At 38.8% G+C, this 12,943-nt stretch overlaps 1 protein-coding gene across 1 annotated transcript in view; it reads right to left on the reverse strand.

The window, feature by feature from the left end:
- The window catches only part of LOC125233801 (acetylcholine receptor subunit alpha-like 2), a 73,975-nt gene that overhangs the window by 15,198 nt on the left and 45,834 nt on the right, over positions 1-12,943 (reverse strand). Inside the window, exons 4-5 of the mRNA XM_048139915.1 lie at positions 4,692-4,872; positions 3,888-4,047 (exon numbers count right to left, since the gene is read on the reverse strand). Of these exons, the coding sequence (XP_047995872.1) occupies positions 3,888-4,047; positions 4,692-4,872 (341 nt within the window). The remainder of the gene's footprint in view (positions 1-3,887; positions 4,048-4,691; positions 4,873-12,943) is intronic.

The raw sequence follows: 12,943 nt of genomic DNA on the forward strand, positions 1-12,943 counted from the left end.
TTTCAATAGAGTTTTAACACATTTAGTGAAGGATAAAATATTTGGTCTCCTTCTCATATTTTAGTTCAAAACGATGCGGTTGCACCTTCTTCTTCTTCCTCGTTCCCTCAATGCTGAGGATCGCGACCATAAGTAGCGTGTCTCCATTGAACGCGGTCATAAACCATGTGGACTGCACGATATAGGCTGCCGCCAGTCGACTTCTTCACACAGTTTGACCATCTCTTACGAGCCCCACCCCAAGTTCTTCCAAAATAGAGATGTTAATTCTTCTTGCTGTCCAAGGTATACGTAGCAGTCTTCGCCAGCACCACATCTCAAAAGCGTCAATCTTAGCCACGTCACAGCTTTTTAGGGTCCAAGTCTCGGCACCATACATATCGAGAAGACAAGTGCTCGAACCAATCGCACTTTAGTTTGACGTCGGATTCCTCTGCTCTTCCAAATTTTATCGAGTATAGCCATAGCACTCTTCGCCATACCGGCTCTACGGCGTATTTCGTCAGTGCTGCCACCGTTGCAGGTTATCAACGACCCAAGATACATAAACTCGCTAACTTTTTCGTACTGGCGTACTGGCGATTGCACCTATTTGACAACTGAACATTCAGTAGGTAGCTCTGCTCTGAAGATAAACAGAAAGTATCTAATGATTTTTAACTTTTGTTAGCAGAAACGTCTGCAATTTATGCCACCAGAGCTTAGAGGTCCGGTTTCCTCACAATGCTTTCCTTCGCCAAAAAGCGCAGGTGGCTTAGCGGTAAGAGCGTGGGACTTTCGATCCGGAGATCCCGGGTTCGAACCCCTGCTCGTACCAATGAGTTTTCCGAAACTTACGTGCGAAATGTCATTTGATATTTGCCAGTCGCTTTTCGGTGAAGGAAAACATCGTGAGGAAACCGGACTAATTCCAATAAGGCTTTAGTTACCCTTCGGGTTGGAAGGTCATCAGATGGCAGTCGCTTTCGTTAAACTAGTGCCTACGTCAAATCCTGGGATTAGTTGTCAAAAAAGCGGACCCCAGGCTCCCATGAGCCGTGGCAAATGCCGGGATAACGCAAGGAGGATGATATTTTCCTTCACCGAAAAGTTGCTCAGTAAAACCTATATTTATTATTCACCCCGTAAGGCCCACTTGCACCAACCACTTAACTCAGGGTTAGTGGGCTGTCATCTGTCAAATTACATATCAAATGGTGGGTTAACCCTCGGGTTAACCCTCCATTTTCGTTGGTGCAAGTGGCCCTAAGTTGAGCAAACAGCCAATAGATTTTTAAAATCCACGCCACGGGTACTAGTAGGCACGGTATGTAGGCACCGCAAAGTGCGGTAAGTAGTCGGTTGCCGGCGGGCTTATCCGCCAGTAACTTGCCTCGTTTATCTATGCTAAGCGGCCTGTCGCTATGAGCGGTGTTTTACTTGCCACAGTGCACAGTGCGGGTACCATGAGTTTGGAATACGTCGATAGTGAATGTCATGGAGAATGACTTACCTGGTATTGGAGGAAGTGAAAAAGCGACCAAGTCCACTGGTGTAATTTTTAATGGTTGAGGAATGTTGCTGGAAGGAGTTGCTGTAGCGTAAGTCTTCAGGGTTAACTCGATTTGATTTTTGTATGTCCGGATGTTCTACTCTACAAATCGCGGTGGCAAATCTCAACCGATTCTTGTGAAATTATGTAAGCAGATTCTATAATTACCTAATTATTTTTGTTTGTTGAGATAATTTTCCCAAATATCGAAAATTACATAAAGGACTAATGGTGCCTGAGCAATAGTGTTTAGGAACAACGTGACTTGACTATGATAATGATTTCAACAACACTATGGCGTTTTCAAGTACATATATCGCGATAGTTTACAGCTCAGAGAACCACTAGAACGTATTGTTTAGTAATGTTTTATTATTATTAAGTATTCATTTTATTAAAGCCATTTTAAACCCCCTTCAACAAAAGCCATAATCGTGAAGTGTATCTATTATTCAATGGTCGTCGCATTAGTTTGCATTGGTTTGCCGCTTTGCATTTTACTGGCACTTGATTTAAAACCCGAGAGTGCGCGATACTGGTTTTATGTCGTTCGTCTTCACAGATCATTTACTCCAAACATTTATAATCCAACAAGAACATTTTTATGTAAAATGTTGAAACCAAGCTATAAGCGTCGCACTCTTGATCTTCCTGGCACATTCCCATTTTCAATTAAGGCCAAGCCTCCTTTGTAGGTGCTAGGACCGTTTGCTCTGAGTTGTTGGTGAGATGTTTAGGGCTTTTCGATAGTTCTCGATTCTGTGCCGTGAGGTAGAAAGTGAAATTTTTCTGTTGCGGGGTTTTTTTGGGGACTTAAATAGAGCTGTCTTCACGGAGTAGTCATCGCCTCTTCTGTTTATGTTATATGTGTCTCTTTGAGCTTCTCTGCCACCGTAGGGACTTTAAAAATGCGGATCATGTAGTGTTGTTAGTTTCATTGATCTAATACCTATGTGTATGTGTGACGACGAGTTTCTATAAACCCTCCTAAGTGCCAAGTCTATTAAAGTAATCCACAGTAACTGCAGACACTTAATGCCGATCGTAAAAATTGCATTTGGAAACCATTTCTGTTAATCTCTTGAATAGATTGAGAGCATATAAATATGCACGAAATCCCTGCAGAGTGCAACGAAATAATTGAACTAGGATTATGCGCAAACATTCTGAATGCGATTATTCGTTATACTGCGAACAATGCAAATAGTGTAAACCTACCAATTTCAATGTATTCGAAATTTTCGTATTAATTCATTTAGATTATGTCGGATGAGAGACACGTTAAGTATAGTCTATTTCACTCAGGGCAAAATACAGCAGGAAGATATCTAAAAAATTGTAATGTCTAATCGATCTAACCGAGTAGTTTTATTTTTTTCTAGTCTAGCAACTTTCACTAAAGTAGAGTTTTGGCCGAAAAGGGTGTACCCGGCTGTACAGTTTCTTGGCTCTGTGATACTACTTAGGGAATTACGAAAAGCATGACTGTCAATTTTGTGAGTACAATTTTCATTTAACCTGCTTTACATTTACAACTTTCACTTTTCTAAGAAATATAGGTCGAAAGCCATCCAAACTTTTAAAAACTGGTTATTAACTGATTATTCTAGAGCTGATGTAGTTGAAAATCACAGACCAACCCCTATAGACATCCATTACAAGACGACTCGCGGTCGCCAGCCTTCCTAGTATTTGCACTGATATAAGCGCGGGCGCTCGCCGTGCCAGATCAGTATCGACCAAGTAACAGACCCGAAAGCAGCGCGTGTTTTTCGCACTAAAAAATTGGAAAAGGGTATTTTGATGCCTTAAAGATGTTCACCTGTAGTGAAATGGTGTGGAAAGGTAACAAGAAGCTCAAATTTAAAAACAGACGGCATTACATTCCACAAATAAGTCATATTTATAATTTATTCAGAGCCGGCATAGGTCAACTTACATTGGCCACTTACGCGTCAGTAGAGGGACAGTCATACTTCTGTCCCTTTTCATCTGGCGCGACTGCCCGCCGTCCTTGAAACGGCCAATCACAGCGCGCTTAACACATTCCCCGCCCGCTCCTCGCACCCCAAACACTGGTGACTCGTATCGCGAACAAAATATACAAGATTTCTACTCTATGGAGGTTCTCTGTGTTGAAAATAGAAACTACTTTGGGGAGAGAAACAGTATTTGCATGATGTGACATTATGGGCAAGAAAAACATGTATAATAAGTAGTCTAAATTTTAAAATCTACAAAATCTCATGAGAATTGGTTGAGAATTGCGACCTGTAGAGGAAAAAACCACAACATATAAACAGCAAATTAAGTTAAACTGTAGATTTACGCTGTCGCTGCAGTCAATAACACTTACCTGGATAAGGTTCCTGGCAGCAAGGGTAGTATCTCTCATGCCTCTCAGCTGGCACGCCCAGGATGTCCCATTCCACGGAGGGATAGTATTCTCGAAGGTCGATCCCAACTTCTATGGTGTCGCCAGTCTGTCTCTTCTGGTTGATGTGCTTCAGATCAATCTGTGACAAAATAATATACTTTTTTAAACTTTTGACCTAATCCATCATTTAGATGGCTGGCATTCCTTAACTGTGCGTTTCTCCAGAAGCTTCCTGCCTCACACAGCTAAATTGTGGAATGAGTTATCGCCTGCGGTATTACCGGACTAATACGACCAAACCTTCAAAACAAGAGCGTACACCTATCTTAAAGGCCGATAACGCACCTCCATGACTTGTGGTGTGTCCATGGGCGGCATGCAGTGATCGCTTTCCATCAGGCAACCTGTCTGCTCGTTTCCCTCCTTTAGCATTAAAAACACCTCAGCCAACTTCTACGACGCCCACGAAAGGACGACACTCTTGGTGGTAAAATTATTAACTCTTCACCACACCACAGTATAACAAAGAGTACTATCGTACAGTATGGCCACTTCCGCTCCCCGTGGAAAGTGCCGCCAACCCCCTTTCGGTTACCTCACAGTTACCACCTATCAAAAACGCGAACAGTCGACCTGTCATATTTCACTCATACAAGCATAGTACGAGTTCACCTACACGAGCTTAGACTGTGTGCTAGGAACCTGATTCTTTCATATATTTGATCGCCAGTGTCCGAGGTGTGACCGCATGGGCATAAGATTCTTTAAATATATTAAACATACCTGGTCTCCATCGTAACTCCAGCTTCCAAACTTCAGGAAGCAGGTCTGCTGGTCAAAAGGGAAGTAGCGCACGTCGATCTCGCAAGAAGACTTGAAGATGGCGGGCGGCGTCCACAGCACTTTGCCCGTGTAGCTCAGAACCGCTTTCGTCATCGTTGTCACCACGTACTCGCCGTCGGCACTAGTGAATGAGAAAAGAGATTTGGATGAATATCAGAAAGGAAGTATTCATATACACCGTGTTTTTATAGAATTCCGTTAACTTTAAGGGAAGGTTCTTTAGATCAAATACAATTAATTTCTCTACGAAACTAGAGTCTTAACTCTAAAAAAAAAAAAAATACTGAACACTTGTGTGAAAGCCTTTACCACTTCTTACGTTATTTGTTTTGACATGTGCCGTCAATCACTTGACACTACCTTGAATGTTGTCCTGAAGGGTCTCTCACACTGATTAATTCATAAATTATGTATGAAAACGACGACAAAAATATGCTTGTGTACATTGTATTTTTTTGTTAAAAAAAACTTTATTTATTTTTATTTATTGGAGTTATCATATATATCATATAACAGCTTACATTGTCAGTACGTCTGCTAATTGATAGCATCGACAAGAAACGGAGTGATACGTCATGCGTCAAAACAAGCGCGTGCCCATTCATCATCCACGCACGTGCGCTAATCTTACCGGCTGGCCAAGGGACGGGCTACCGGCATCCGTAAATATACAGTATGTATTTAAAAGAAGATCAAACATTATAAACCCGTTTTTGTTTAGGTCACACTCAGTTTTTGCTTGACCAAGGGACCGATTTTTTAATCTCGAACGCATGAATTCGCCGTTCGAAAGTCATAGCATTAGGGGGCCGATTTTTGAATCTCACGTCGTTCGAATTCAGAAAATTGTCACCGAAAATAATAGGCAATTCACCGTGACAATTTTCTGAATTCGAACGACGTGAAATTCAAAAATCGGCCCCTAGGTCGTTTTCCACAGACTTTCGAACGGCGAATTCATGCGTGCGTTCGCTTCACACGACCAAAATGTGACACACTGATTTTTTTGGGGATTTCGGGGTTGGTCCCATAGAAAATGTAGCTCAGTATGAGCTAAACGTTAACGGATTTAAGTGTGATTTTTGTTCAGGTACCTACATACTTACTGTGTACATAGTACAGTATTTTACTCCCCGTACGTATACGCGTACTATATTATAAATAAGCTGTTGAAATCATTCGACAGTGTAACAGGCTTATTTATTTTTAAATTAAAGGAAAATTGGAAAAATTCACACCTCCGGCAGGACTCGAACCTGCGACCTTTGGCCTTGCCGGGGCCATCGCGCTTCCAACTGCGCCACGGAGGCCTGCTGGATGTGTGCGAATTTATCCATGCCTTCCCTCAATTCTCAACTGCCTTAGGGTGGCGTTATAGCAAACATCTACCCGTAAGAATAGATCTTAACAGGCACTGGAGTCTCAATTTAGATTGAGAATTCGCCATACCAAATTTTGTTTTGAACTATGCGTGTATGTAATATCGCTCGCAGACGTTTCTGCTAGTTAAAAACAAAAGTTTAACAGGCTTATTGTTAATCGCCAGTCTTCGTGGAAGTCGTTACAACATAGGTTATGAATTATGAACTATGTTTGGCTTCGATTGCGGAGTAGTATTGAATTGTTTGACATTCCCAATATAAGCGTGCATAGGGTCGTAAATACAAAAAAAACAAATGTTTTTTTTTTTCAGAATTATGAAAAGAAAAACATGAAAAATAACCGAGCACCATGGTTTTTTTTTCTAAATATGTTTTTTTTTTCAGATGAACAAATAATACGACAATAACGGTTTTTCGTGAGTTGTAACGTGTTTCAATAACAATAACGTACATTTCAATTAAAATTCAGTATACAAACGTTTATTGGGCAATCCCCGATACTACGTGTAGCGTGGAGAGGCGGTGGTGTTGCCAACAGTAAATAGTGATAACTACCAACTACAGATTTCATAAATGTTACTTTTATAAGACCAGAAATTAAAGTTATTTGATTAAATTCGTTTAATAGTTAACATTAAGTCTAAAAAAAACCGTATAAAAGTATGAACTACTTTGCAAATTTTGAGATTTCGTACTTTAGAAAAAAAACACACTCCAGAAAAAAACTGGTTTCTTTCACGGTTTTTTTTCATGTTTTTTTTTCAAGCCAGAAAAAAAAAACGTTTTTTTTTGCAACCCTAAGCGTGCACTCAGGCCTTACACGAATACTGACAGTAATGGTGTACTTAAGGCCTAAGTAGTAAAGTAGAGGTACGAGTACTATTCAGTGACACCGAACTCACGAACGTAGGTCATTCATCACAATCGGAAGCGCGTCCAATTTACCTTATAAACGGGATCACGTGATCACGTTGCTTACTGTTGCTGTTTCCAATGACTTATGCCACTCAACTGCCCGTGTGTCCGACCTTTACAAGCGAGTTCGCCCCTGACGGGTTTATGGGACCTGTCACGAACGACGGAACGCCATGCCGGGGAAATGATTTATTTTTCGTAAAATATTAACTATCCATCTTCGGTCAACTGAAGTTGTTTATTAAACTATTATTTTTAGGTTATTGGTAAGCGTAAACATATATTATTTTGAGGTTAGAAGCTCAGACGATAAGTTTGACTACTTTTCCTTTGGGATCTCGTACACAGTGTTCAAGAGAGCGAATGAAGTATACTATGTTTTGTTGAATTTTGTTGATGTGCTGTGTGATCAATTGAATCATTTTCTTGTCCAAAATCATTTTCTTGACCAAAATACTCACACATACAAGTAGAGATGGGTCGTGGGTAAATACCCAATCTACCCACCCAGGTATTTACCCGGTAAATATTTATCTACCCGGTATTTACCCGTATCTACCCAAATTGACGGGTAGATTCATTTCATGTTGCACATGCTGATTTGTGTTAAAATGGAGATAAATACTAAGTTAGTGGTTGTAATTATTATACACAATTCAAAACGAAACTGTTCAGTCAAATATACAATAAAAATTACAGAAGTTTTAATGTATATTTTTAAAAATAATTAAAAAAATATGTTTTACGTGTGCTTTTTAGATTGCATTAAATAGTCGTATTTATACCATAAAGATAAACTTCCTAGTACTGGTTGGAGGGGGTTGTGGTGGGGTTAGGGGGGGTAAAATGTATTTTTTTCATATTTCATGGAAACTATCATGAATATCGAAAAGTTTTGTATGTACGAACTAAAGTAGACACTATTTCCTATAAAAAAGTTTATATACATTTTTGTCATAAAACATACTATGTATGAGTTATGAGCTTCAAAAAGAGATTTTTAAAATATTTTTATTCACATATTTTGATTTACAGTTTTAATTTATCAGACTTATAATTGATATTAAAAGCATTTTAAATTATTTCCGTGTGTCAGAGAATGATATTACACCATTTTTATAATTGGAAAGATACACTAAAATCACATTTTATCTCATAGCAACCTATTCGTTCTCAATTTGAATAAACATTATGTGTACAATTACAAAGACTGACTTAAATTAATCTGTTTTAGCCCAAAACACCATTTAAAACGTCAAATTTGGAAGAAAAATGAAAATACCCGCGTATTTACCCGCGGGTAGGTAAATATCGGGTATTTACCCGGTAAATACCCACCGTCGGGTATTTACCTGGGTAGTTACCCATCTCTACATACAAGTATTGCGGTTTAAGAATATCACTGCATTAAACTAAGTATACCTACACAGTAAACCAAACGTGTCCAAGGATACTGGCACGTACACTACTAGCAATAAAATCCTTACAAAGCCCCTACGACGAGACAGTACGTTACGCCATTACATATTCCGCCAGCACGCCACTTTACGATATCAATTTGTACAGATCAACTTTCCAAGGGGAGTGCAACTCTGCCAATGTTGCGAATAAATTCGTTGACCATTCAATTTCCGCAGCGCATGGATTGTTTACTGCCAGACACTCACTACACAGACACCGCATGTAAGGCCTGCGTGCATACAATCTATGAAGGACTCAGGGCACTTAGTATGAGCTTCCATTGTTTTTTTTGTGCTCATTTTATTATTGCCTAATTAAAAACATGATAAGTATTCTCTTATACAATTTCAATTTTTTTTTCTGCTTTTCGATTTCATGTAAATTACGAAAAATGCCTACCTATTATGTAAAAGAACGCATTTCAGCATCAATACTGTTCGTGTTAAATACATACCTACACCGCATAGTTGTTAATGACGTTCAGAAAAGGGGACGGACTGAAAATCAGCGCTGCGCAGTCAATTTGTAATAAAATGGCTGCGCAGCATAACATGCTGAGCCCGTTCCTTTTCATGTCTATTTATTTTTTAATATTTTTGTGTGAATGTTCAATTTTTATTTGTGTGTCAATAAATGTTTTCTTATTATTATTCTTATTCATTGTTTGAAATGCACGCTGCACGGCCCACGGTTGCCCCGCTGTACGCCCAATATCAGCGTGCACGTGTCTTACGCCGTGGCTTGCGTGGGCGACGGTCGCGCGATGGTCGCGCGATCGTCGCCCACGCAAGACACGGCGTTACACTTACACTAATGAAGCATTTACAAAGAACTTGTGGTCAACAGCCATAGGTAATTAGGTATGTACAATTTTACTGGTAAATTAAGTCATAAGAGCAGCGCAGTTGAGTAGCATCTTACATGGTTACATAGAACGCACAAGGTTCAACCCTAAAACAGTTTTATTACAAAATATTCCAAAATTATACGAGTGATAGTTGTGAATTTTGACACAACTGGATCAAACGGTTGCATTCCCATGCTAAATTACTTCGGGGGAACATGTGTAGTGACCATCTAGTACCAAGTTGAGGTGGTCTGTGTTACTGCCATAAGATTTATACGTAGTTCGCCTCAAGCGTAAGAAATTCCATATGTCATGGGCCGTGACAGCATATCTTCAGAAAACCTTTCCCCTATAAACTTAGAGTAGATTCTTGTTTAACTATCTATATAGTCTGAGAATTTGGTAATAGATGATTTCAGCAAGGTTAGACTTGTTTGAATTTTAACTTTAAGCAAGCCGAGTAAGGCTCAGTTTTAGCATGATTGTGGTATTTGGCTACATAATTTACTATTCCAATGTTATGTCCTTCCCTGGGCTTAGCCGGGGCGGGCGTACGTACTTTTATTTCTGTAATAAAGTTCCTGATGAGTTTCTTACGCAAGTTTGTCACGAGATTAATCATGATCGAGCCTACTGTAGATTCCGTTAATAAGAATCGTGTTGCTGGAATAATTTGGGTTTTCGGAAAAGTTGCCATTAGTTTGTACATACGTTTTGTAAAACGAATAATATATGTCTAGTGATCTTGGAATTGTGTTTTTAATATTTAAACAAGGTCAATTCTTTGATTTATAAAAGGGGCTATGAAGCGTTGGTAGCCTAGCGGTAAGTACGTGCGACTTTCGTTCAGGAGATCGCGGGCTCGCACCAATGAGTTTTCCGGAATTTATGTGTGAAACTAGCTTTTACCCGCGGCTTCGCCCGCGTAATAAAAATATTCTTATTGAAACGTTTACAAAAAATAAGATTTTCATTTGGATCCGTAGGTTTCTTTGTAGGTACATCTGTCCGCGATTATTTCGATTCAGGTAAAGCGGGGCAATTTTCGACTGGGGGGCCATTGTAACTGATCTATTTGCTGTACTGTCCGGTTTTGGCTGACTGTACCTTACACATATTACTATCGTTTTTAAAGAAATTCTTGCAATGATTGTAGAATTGTTACACAGCGACCACAGCGTAGGTAGTAGGTACGAATAATTGATGGCAACCCTGGCTGTCAAACGATAAGCAGCTGATTTTGCTAGGTCCCTTTGAAATAATTATTTTTTAAGCATATTTTAAGTATTAATTAGTATTTAAAGCGTGAAATTAGTATATTTAACATTAAGTTTTGTATAAATATAAGTAGTGAAGTGCTTTAGTGACGTTTACAAGTGTCTTTGATGTCTCAGGTTTGTAGCCGTTATAGGTTATAAATTTGAAATATCTGTTCGCCTTTGTACACTTTCTGAGTCTTATTATCACTAGTTAGTACCGATTGTGTTTCTTTTTCAGTGTTAATCATTGTACAAGGCTAGAACAAGTGTAGGCATAGTGAAGCGTCACTATTTCATGTAAGTAACCGCTGAGCTTGAGTAGGCAATTCCTTGCTTTGTTTTGTTTTTAATTCTTTTAAAAACCCATTTACAATGCAAACACGCAGAGCAGCTGCCGCCGCTGCAGCAGCGGCTCTCCAGCAGGAGCCTGAGAAGTGTGATAAGCTCCAACTTACCTTGCTGGAATTAAAACAATCCAAGGAGTTTAGTGCTCAATTGCTCAGTGAAAGAGAAGACAGTGAGAAGGAGCTATTATTGATAATTGATAAAAACGATAAGTTAAAAAAGGAACTGTGTACACTAGAGAGTGATTTTAATAATGTAAACTCGGAGCGGGCCCGGCTTCAGGAGACGGTTGACAGGTTTATGGAGTGTAATGCTGCATATGAACAGGCCCTGAAAGACATCGACTCATTGGAGAGAGCACTGCACGACGCCCACGAACACATCTACGAGCTACGGGAGGCCCAAAACCAAGCAGCTGCGGCACACACTCAGACCTTGTTCGAGGAACTGGTCCGGCCTGCATCTCAGTTGGTTACCGCAGCAATTGAAAACCCTTCAGTAACTACAGACTTAACCAATGATGCCAATACACCAAGGTTAGTAAATTGCAGCGGAAACAAACTAAAGAAGTATATAAAATTAAATAAACTGATCAAAAAAAATCAAAAGATGTCAAAAATTAATAAATTGTTTTTTAAAAAATTGAGATTTTGTAAAGTTAATATAAGTTTAGTAGATAAGTTAGATTTGTATACAGCTCAGTTAGAACACAGTAGATTACAGTATGAAACTGACACACAGGCATTAAAGTTAAAAATTCAAAGCCTAGAGGATTCAATAAAATCTTTAGATGTGATAAATGAGAGTTCAAAAAAAGTTATTAGTGAATATTCTTTAGCCATGGATGATTTAATATCCCAGATTAAGCATAATTCAGAGCGGTTTGAGTCGTTGACAAATGCCCAGGCATGTGCATGTAAGCAAGTGACTGGAGATTTGTCGACCAGTGCGCTTGACCCAAGCCTGTGTGACAGTTTACCGCAGGGGCAAATGAATGATAATGGCCCCTTCCACACTTCACAACAAAGCACACCTAAACCTAATGTTGTTATGTACTGTGATGAGATTGGGAGCAATATGAGCTCATTTTTAAATTTTTACTTAAAGGGACTTAGTACAATCAATAACTGTCTGCCTCATAGCAGCTTTGAAAATATCATTAAACAAATTTTAAACGACAGTAATATCAATAGTAAGACAACACTGCTTATCTTTATGGGGAATAGGGGTAATGTAAACAAAAATAATTTAGTAAAATATTATGAACAATTAAACTCATTGGCAGTGCATGAAATTATTTTCTTTACATTCCCCTATTGTAACCAGATGTCAGAGGCAGAAAAAAAAGAAAATAACACTAGACATAAGTTGAATGTAGCTTTATATAATCTTTGTACATATAGTAGTAAGGTTAGCATAATTGACACTAACAAATTTGTTAGTAAATACCATATACCTATGGTGTTTTTGACTAAAGGTAAATGTTACCTTTCAAATTATTATAAAAGACAAATAGCTTTATCGCTATCCTATTTATTTGACATTTCTGCCAAGAATTTGGCAGACAACTCTGCTCCTATTGAGCAGCAAAGTATGAACTTGGAATTGGTTCCAGTCATAACCAATGATTTAAACTAGCTTCTAAGACAAAAGATTCTGTCTCTGGCAATTTAATTTTAAGTAACTATAAGAATCAATACTGTGAGCAAGGAAAGTATATCCACCTGGTGCATCAAAATATTCAATGTATCAGAGGAAAAGATTTACAAATTGAACTATTCATGAACGAATTTTATGTAGACATTTTATGCATTACTGAACACTGGTTAAAAAACAATGAATTAATGCCTCAATTTAATAATCACCAGGTGGCAAGTTCGTTCACCAGACATAGTTCCATACATGGTGGGTCGTTAATTATAATAAATAGCCAGTTAAAATTTAAGGAACGTAAGGATATTGTTTCCATGTCTGTTGAACGGA

Source organism: Leguminivora glycinivorella, chromosome 15 (assembly GCF_023078275.1).
Source record: "Leguminivora glycinivorella isolate SPB_JAAS2020 chromosome 15, LegGlyc_1.1, whole genome shotgun sequence".
NCBI lineage: Eukaryota > Metazoa > Arthropoda > Insecta > Lepidoptera > Tortricidae > Leguminivora > Leguminivora glycinivorella.